Source organism: Salvelinus sp. IW2-2015, linkage group LG31 (genome assembly GCF_002910315.2).
Source record: "Salvelinus sp. IW2-2015 linkage group LG31, ASM291031v2, whole genome shotgun sequence".
NCBI lineage: Eukaryota > Metazoa > Chordata > Actinopteri > Salmoniformes > Salmonidae > Salvelinus > Salvelinus sp. IW2-2015.
The window spans coordinates 19,748,195-19,756,989 of NC_036870.1; the positions used below are offsets into that span (position 1 = coordinate 19,748,195).

Below are 8,795 nucleotides of genomic sequence, written 5' to 3' on the forward strand. Positions count from 1 at the left end.
TCCTAACCAATTGTGCTATTGTTATTTGTGACTTATTTTGTACATAATGTTTATGCCACTGTCTCTTATGACCAAAAATAGCTTCTGTATATCAGGACAGCGATTACTCACCTCGTACTGGACAAAGATTTTTTCTTCAATGAGTTGGACGCAAAGAATTTCATTCTTTCATTCGCATGTGAAAGAGACGGAGATATCTGGGATATCGGACGCTTATAAGAAATCCCGCTATGCCCTCCGATTAACCATCAAACAGGCAAAGCATCAATACAGGACTAAGATTGAATCATACTACACCGTCTCCGATGCTCGTCGGATGTGGCAGGGCTTGCAAACTATTACAGACTACAAAGGAAAGCACAGCCACGAGCTGCCCAGTGACACAAGCCTACCAGATGAGCTAAATAACTTCTATGCTCGCAAGCAACACTGAAGCATGCATCAGCCGTTCCAGACGACTGTGTGATCACGCTCTCCGTAGCCGATGTGAGTAAGACCTTTAAACAGGTCAACATTCACAAGGCCGCAGGGCCAGACGGATTACCAGGATGTGTACTCCGAGCATGCACTGACCAACTGGCAAGTGTCTTCACTGACATTTTCAACCTCTCCCTGACAGCATATTTCAAGCAGACCACCATAGTTCCTGTGCCCAAGAACACTAAGGTAACCTGCCTAAATGACTGCTGACCCGAAGCTCTCACGTCTGTAGCCATGAAGTGCTTTGAAAGGTTGATCATGGGTCACATGAACACCATTATTCCAGATACCCTAGACCCACTCCAATTTGCATACCGCCCCAACAGATCCACAGATGATGCAATCTCTATTGCACTCCACCCTGCGACTAAACACCTCCCTCTGCAACTGGATGCTGGACTTGCTGATGGGCCACCCCCAGGTGGTAAGGGTAGGTAACAACACATCTGCCACGCTGATCCACAACACGGGGGCCCCTCAGGGGTGCGTGCTCAGTCCCCTCCTCTACTCTCTGTTCACCCATGACTGCATGGCCAGGCACGACTCCAACACCATTATTAAGTTTGCCGACGACACAACAGTGGTAGGCCTGATCACTGACAACGATGAGACAGCCCATAGGGAGGAGGTCAGAGACCTGACTGTGTGGTGCCAGGATAACAACCTCTCCCTCAATGTGATCAAGGAAAAGGAGATTGTTGATGACTACAGGAAAAGGAGGACTGAGTACGCCCCCATTGTCATCAACGGAACTGTAGTGGAGCAGGTTGAGAGCTTCAAGTTCGTTGGTGTCCAAACACACCAAGACAGTCGTGAAGATGGCACGACAAATTCCCCTTCAGGAGACTGAAAAGATTTGGCATGGGTCCTCAGATCCTCAAAAGGTTCTACAGCTGCACCATCGAGAGCATCCTGACTGGTTGCATCACTGCCTGGTATGGCGACTGCTCGGCCTCTGACTCCAGCCATCCTAGTCATAGACTCTTCTCTCTGCTACCTACTCAATAAGAGAGAAAAAGAAAATGGAGCGCTACCCTCTCGCGCGCAGGAACTAATCTGAGGACACCTGACTACTTTTGAAAAATCTCGCTTATTTTTCAAAATAAAAGCCTGGTCACAGCCTGAGGAAGCCATTGGAAAAGGAATCTGGTTGATACCCCTTTAAATGGAATAAAGACGGGCCAGGAAACACAGATATTTGTTATTTATCACTTCCGGGTTAGATTTTCTCAGGTTTTCGCCTGCAGAATCAGTTTTGTTATACTCACAGACAATATTTTGACAGTTTTGGAAACTTTGGAGAGTCTTTCTATCCTAATCTATAAATTATATGCATATTCTACGATCTGGACCTGAGAAATAGTCCGTTTACCTTGGGAACGTTATTTTTTATTTTTTATTTGACCCCTAGCGTCAAGAGGTTAATTCACTTTTTACTTAAAACTGCATTGTTGGTTAAGGGCTTTTAAGTAAGCATTTCACTGTAAGGTTACCTGTTTTGTTCGGCGCATGTGACAAATAACATTTGATTTAATGGAGTGTATTGTTACACAAGTGGAATATGAAGCAGTTCCGACATCTGTGGTTACATCCCAAATGGCACCCTATTTCCTTCATTGTGCACTACTTATGGGCCCTGGTCATAACACTGTATACGGAAAGGGTGCCATTTTTGATGCAGACTGCTTGTATCTCTGCATGTGTAAAGCTGTATAGTGCACGTCTTGAAAGCCGAAAATAGCTTTGACACCTGAAACCTGATGTTGTCTTTCAGTGATCCACAGAACACAGCTATGGTTCCATGGTCGCATCATTAGAGAAGAGTCGCACAAGATGATCATGCAACAAGGACAAGTAGACGGGTAAGACTTAGAAGCTGTATTATCCTTCTTAGGCCACCCTCCCATCCATCCATCCTAGTACCCACAGACCATCCCTATGTATAGATGTACAGCATAAGTGAAAATGTTTTATGTGTGCGTGTGTCAGGTTGTTCCTGCTGAGAGACAGTCAAAGTAACCCCAAGGCGTTTGTCCTGACCTTGTGCCACCACCAGAAGATCAGACACTTCCAGATCCTACCGGTCAGTTCTTTATACTCATCTACCTCTATTCGGTTCCACTTCATTCTTGTTCATCCAATTTGGCTCCATCTCAGTTTGCTCTCACATCCTATCTCCTGCCTCCATCTCAACCGTATTGTATATTGTCTCCTCTCTCTCTCACAGTGTGAAGAGGAAGGTCAGATGTTGTTCAGTTTGGATGATGGCTCCACCAAGTTCACAGACCTGATCCACCTGGTGGAGTTCTACCAGCTCAACAGAGGGGTGCTGCCCTGCAAGCTCAAACATCCCTGTACCGCCGTGGCCTTGTGACCCTTCACCCCTGACCTCTGACCCGTGTACCATACGCCTGCCCTCTGGTCTCACTACACTACCCTCTGTCTGCAGTTAAATTCTCTACCCTTTGTTCACTAGGTCGTCAAGTGTGCACTTATTCACTCATTCCTTGTGGATTTAAAAGGAAAGGAGTGTTGGAAGCTGATGGTACATGCTTAGTTACACCAATGCTTTTAAAATGCATGAGGGGTAGTGAACAATTGCACACTTTGGGGGGAGGGGTGGGGAATTGGAAAGTGGCCACACAGATAGATAAATCGACAGACAAACAGACATGTGGTGTACTATAGTGATCTGTGGAAATCTGTGGATCCAACCAAGCCCCTGTTTCCTCCTCCTTTACCCACCTCAGACAGACGATAGACATGGGGCTTGTTTCCCCGCACTTCTTTATTGATCATCAGGGATCGAATCGATCACAACGATTGACCATATGTAAAAATCAACCTGTGCAGTCCAGTCTTTATAAGCTGATCACCTGATGCTTCATGCTGCCTACTGGCTGACGTTGCCTTGGGGGCATCCTGAAGCGTGACGTTGCCTGGGGGGCATCCTGAAGCGTGACGTTGCCTTGGGGGCATCCTGAAGCGTGACGTTGCCTGGGGGGGCATCCTGAAGCGTGACGTTGCCTGGGGGGCATCCTGAAACGTGACGTTGCCTGGGGGCATCATGCCCTTCCTCTGCTTTCCTTATTGGACCAACCATCTCACTCTATCTACGATACTTTATACACGGCCACTAGGAAAAAAAGAACACAGAACAAAAACAAACTGTGTTGGACGTTTGTTTGAAATGGCAGATGATTGTTTGAGATGTGGACTTCCCTGTCAGAGCTGATGACGTTGCGATGATGTGGTAATACTGTTGCAGAACTATTTGCACTTCTGAACAGACAGCCTACAGTTCTCTTGTAAACTGAATGAAGCTGAATGCTCCTTCTCAACCTGCTCTTCCTCCTCTCTTTCTGCTCCTCATGTCCTACTCTTCCTCCTCTTTCTTGTCCTGCTCTTCCTTCTCTCTTTCTGCTCCTCATGTCCTACTCTTCCTCCTCTTTCTTGTCCTGCTCTGCCTCCTCTTTCTTCTCATCTTGTCCTGCTCTTCCTCCTCTCTTTCTTCTCCTCTTGTCCTGCTCTTCCTCCTCTTTCTTCTCCTCTTGTCCCGCTCTTCCTCTTCACTTTCTTTTCCTCTTGTCCTGCTCTTCCTCCTCTTTCTTCTCCTCTTGTCCTGCTCTTCCTCCTCTCTTTCTTCTCCTCTTGTCCTGCTCTTCCTCTCTCTTTCTTCTCCTCTTGTCCTGCTCTTCTCTTCCTTCTTCTCCTCTTGTCCTGCTCTTCCTCCCTTTCTGCTGCCTCTTGTCCTGCTCTTCCTCCTCTCTTTCTTCTCCTCTTGTCCTGCTCTTCCTCCTCTTTCTGCTCCTCTCGTCCTGCTCTTCCTCCTCTCTTTCTTCTCCTCTTGTCCTTCTCTTCCTCCTCTTTCTGCTCCTCTTGTCCTTCTCTTCCTCCTCTTTCTGCTCCTCTTGTCCTGCTCGTCCTCTTATCTTTCTGCTCCTCCTTTCTGCGTAAGAAATCCCAGCCTGCTGATTGGATTAGATTGGATTAGAGGCTGTAGAGCCTTTCAGGACTGAGAGCCGTGCCTCTCAGTCTTGAAAGGCTCTCCAGCCTCTCTGTTCCTGCTACGTCCGGCTCCACCTGATCCCATCAGAACATTTGGAAAATCTAGAACATTCCCTGCAATCAACCCTAAAATTCAGAGAGATGAGAACGGAACGGAAGGAAGAGAAGTCTCACAAACCTGCCCCCTGCACCTTCAATTTGGACTGTCAAGAGTTCAATCTTTCAGGCTACGTTCCAATACCCACACCAATATTGCACTTAGAACGTATGCCCAATGCATTTTTTCACTGTAAGTGAACAAACCTCATCACCGCCAGTCAGTATTGTATGAATGTCAATTAGTGTTCTCCAAGTCAGTTGTTAGCTTCCTACTGCAGTCAGCATGATGCTGTGTTCAAATACTATTTGAAATCATTTCAAATACTTTCTGTGCTTGATTGAGCTTGCCTGGCTTAATAGACTAATATAACAGTCCCAAAACTTCAACCCCCACCCCTCTGGCACTCAAGGCAATCTAGAGCAATCTCCCAAGTATTTGATACATTTCAAGGAGTATTTGAACCTAGGTTTGGCTGTATTGTCCCTGACCCACACCTTGATGTTGTAGACCAGGGGTGTCAAACTCATTCCATGAAGGACCTATTGTCTGCTGGTTTTTGGTTTATCCTTTCAATTTGTGTCCAATTAAGACCTAGACAACCAGGTGAGGGGAGTTCCTAACTGATCAGTGACCAATAGATGTGAGAGGGTATTCATTCTCAGAATGCAGGGATCCATTTAAAGCACTCCCCAACATGCCTGTATTTATGTTGAAATGTATGCTAGGTTGACTTTGCTGCAGCCATAGTTAAATTAGTTTCTCTCGACTTAAAGTGAATATTGTGTGTGCGTGCGTGTGTGTGTGCGCGTGCGTGTGTGTGTGTGAAGTCATACTATTATAATGCACATAGTCAACCTATCCTTTTATCTGAAATGTATTATGTTCCAAATCCTCCTCTCCTGTTTAGGAATGGAAAAAAAGGGTCTAGTAGGAAGATTTCTGTGAGTATTGGGACTTAGCCAGCCCCTGTTTGGTCCTGTACAGTCCCGTCCTGTTTTGTCTGATCTTGTTCTGTCTTGTCCCACCCTATTCTGTCCTGAACTGTTCTGTCCCGACCCATTCTGGCCTGTCCCGTCTTATCCTGTCTCGTCCTTCTCAGTCTTCTAGCGTGAGGCAGCAGAGCTGTTGGCCTAGCAAGTGTGTGACATAATACCTGCTCAAAGCTTCCACCAGATTTACTAGACGCACGCGCAAACACATACACCGTCCCGTGCCAGATTGACAATTAATAGCAAGGGGCTACCAGGCACTCTGCCAGGCCAGCTCTCTGAATAACGTCACTGTTGTCACTCCCGTTCCATCACTCCTGAACCATACCTGACTCTACAGCTCTACAGGAGTCTGCACTACCAACCAATCACATACTTCACCTCACTCAGAAGCTCTGGCTAGACATCTTAGTCAGTTAGGGCAGGCTAAAATTTTAACCACCCCTCTGTCTCTCTCTGTCTCTCTGTCTCACACTCTCTCTCAATCTTTGCCTCTTAATCACTATGTTATAATGCAATCCTTCACAGAAGTCCAATCATATGGATGTACAGTATATATAAATTCAGCATATGAATATCTATTTTATAGAATGTGAAACTATGGAAAAGCTGTAGATCTAACACTGTATCTAGGTTTCAGATCACTATGAGCGCGTTCCAAATGGCACCCTAATCCCTATATAGTGCAGTATTAAAGGGAATAGGGTGCCATTTAGGACATTACCTATGTATTGTGCGTTATGCTTTTGCTCATCACTCCGTCTCAAATGAAGGTGAAGATTTTTTTTTCATTATTTGATTTTATCACAAATTGAACTTTTATATATATATAAAAATAATATACCAGAACATAAACAGTATTAAATTAAGCTTTCAAACTGGACTCTTAGCATGCATTGAATTCTGCAGGATGTATAAGCTGACTGGCTCAGAATGTTAACTGTCTATGTAAGGACTTTCGATGCTGTCAAAGTCGTGAGTCGCTGTCCTGAACATGACTTAGGCCAGGATTCAGTCAAAGGCGCGTTGTCGACAAGCCCACTGCACTGTCCACAAGCCCACTGCACTGTCCACAAGCCCACTGCACTGTCCACAAGCCCACTGCACTGTCCACAAGCCCACTGCACTGTCGACAAGCCCACTGCACTGTCCACAAGCCCACTGCACTGTCGACAAGCCCACTGCACTGTCGACAATGCGCCTTTCAAATGCAATTTCCCTGACGTTTGTGGAGAATACATTTATGGTAAACGCTGCAGATGTCAGCACAAGCGTAAATTACCTTAAAAAGTGCAATGCACTTGTCGACAAAGCATCTTTTGATTGATTCCGGGCCATGCAGCTTTCCTTACACCGGTGTTTCCAAAGCTTGGTCCTGGGGACCCCAAAGGGTGCATGTTTTGGTTTTTGCCCTAACACTACACAGCTGATTAAAATAATCAAAATTAGATGAAAGTTGATTATTTGAATCAGTTGTGTAGTGTTAGGGCAAAAACCAAAATGTGCACCCATGGGGGCCCAGGACCCAGTTTGGGAATGGTGAGTCATATTGCTTACGTCACCCATCGACGTTTTCTGATCTAGGCCTACATCATAAAAAGGGCATGATCAATAGTCTAGGGCAGGGGTATTCAACTCTTACCATACGAGGTCCGGAGCCTGCTAGTTTTCTGTTCTACCTGATAATTAATTGCACTCACCTGGTGTCCCAGGTCTAAATCAGTCCCTGATTAGATGGGAACAATGAAAAAAGGCAGTTTAACTGGCTTCGAGGTCCAGACTTGAGTTTGAGGGGGCTAGGGACTAGAGACTGAAATGGAACCAGCTAAGGATATCTCTCTCATACATTTATCAAATAAGCCAGAAAAAGAAAAAAAAAGTCAATGTAAGGTTGGACGAAAGTTTTTTCTGTGCCAGTCTAGCCTTATACCTTCCCTGTCTCTCTGCCCTTAACTCCATGTACCGTATCCAGGGTCCTGTTCCATACGGCAAACCCTAGCAGAACCTTTTTGCAAGGTGAAACTATAATCTTGTTTGTTTCAATTGGATATGTTCAGGTAGTTTCTTTGTTACACTTTGGTTTAATACATTTTTTCACTACTGAACACAAACCATCTGTTCTGCACCACTCAAGCCCATGGGCAAGGATTCAAACAAACCCACAATCCACAACAACCGACATCGCGGTGCACTTGGCTTTTGAGGGTAATTGATGTTTTAGCCGATACCCGCTGCATTTACCCGAATAGGATCTCCGCGAATGTCAGCAAAATTACCTTTTAATAGTCGAATGCAGTGTGCTGTCGGTGGGCGGCGCATTGGGGTTTGTTTTCATCCCGGCTCATGTCTTTTAACGGAGGTGTCTGTCCACTCCTGTTCTCTCTGAGAGCTAAATGTCAGGAAGACATCTGAATCAACCACGTTGTATATCCTGTTCAGGTATTTTTGTACAAAGGGATTGATATATTCTCTGATTATTGGAAATTAGATTAAAAGGTGACATTGTTATGAACCAAAAATGCTGATCTGGTCATTATTATAATGTTGTGTAATCATCCTGTGGCTCTGGTGAGGTAGTGTGATCACTGAGAAGGTGTTATGGATGCATTCTCTGTGTGTTGAGGTGTCAGACGCCTTGTTTGCTCTTCCTCATAAGCCTACATCATGTGGGGGGGGGGGGGGGGGCTGCACTCTATCAAGCATCACACAAGTAGACTATCACTTTGACCAAGGTCAAAGTACACTTTTTATTTACACACACATTCCACTATATAACTTCCTTCCTCTTTTTAGTACGAGTCAAACTGCTCCTAGTCCAATCCTCATGCAACTCAGGAGTGTGTGTGTGTTCTGATTCCCACACTGCCTCAGCACTCCTCTTAGAGAGGCGTGACGTGCTTGTCCTGCCCAGGTGGCACGTGTGGATTATAACGTGTTTAGAGAGTGGTGGAGTAGTCAGGGCTCGGTTTCCCAAAAAGCATCGGAAGGCTAAGTTCATTTTAGAACCATAGGATGATGGGAAACCGGGCCCTGGGCTGTTCAGAAGTACTGTTAATCCCACAGGATGACAGAGCGACTCTAACGCTAACACACACGCAGGCACACACACAGACACAAAGACCGGTTTAATGTGTCTCTCACTGCTCTGTGCTACAGCCACTTCAGCAGGTGGCTCTATCCTAAACCACTTACACTTAACACACACAGTAAATGTAGCC

At 45.6% G+C, this 8,795-nt stretch overlaps 1 protein-coding gene across 3 annotated transcripts in view; it reads left to right on the forward strand.

Moving 5' to 3' along the window:
- The window catches only part of grb10a (growth factor receptor-bound protein 10a), a 52,266-nt gene extending 44,170 nt beyond the window's left edge, over window positions 1-8,096 (forward strand). For all 3 annotated transcript variants that reach the window (XM_023976253.2, XM_023976254.2, XM_023976255.2), the window contains 3 exons: window positions 2,255-2,342; window positions 2,470-2,563; window positions 2,708-8,096. In XM_023976253.2, coding sequence (XP_023832021.1) covers window positions 2,255-2,342; window positions 2,470-2,563; window positions 2,708-2,854 — 329 coding nt within the window. In that variant the 3' untranslated portion in view covers window positions 2,855-8,096. The remainder of the gene's footprint in view (window positions 1-2,254; window positions 2,343-2,469; window positions 2,564-2,707) is intronic.
- Window positions 8,097-8,795: the final 699 nt, after the last annotated feature.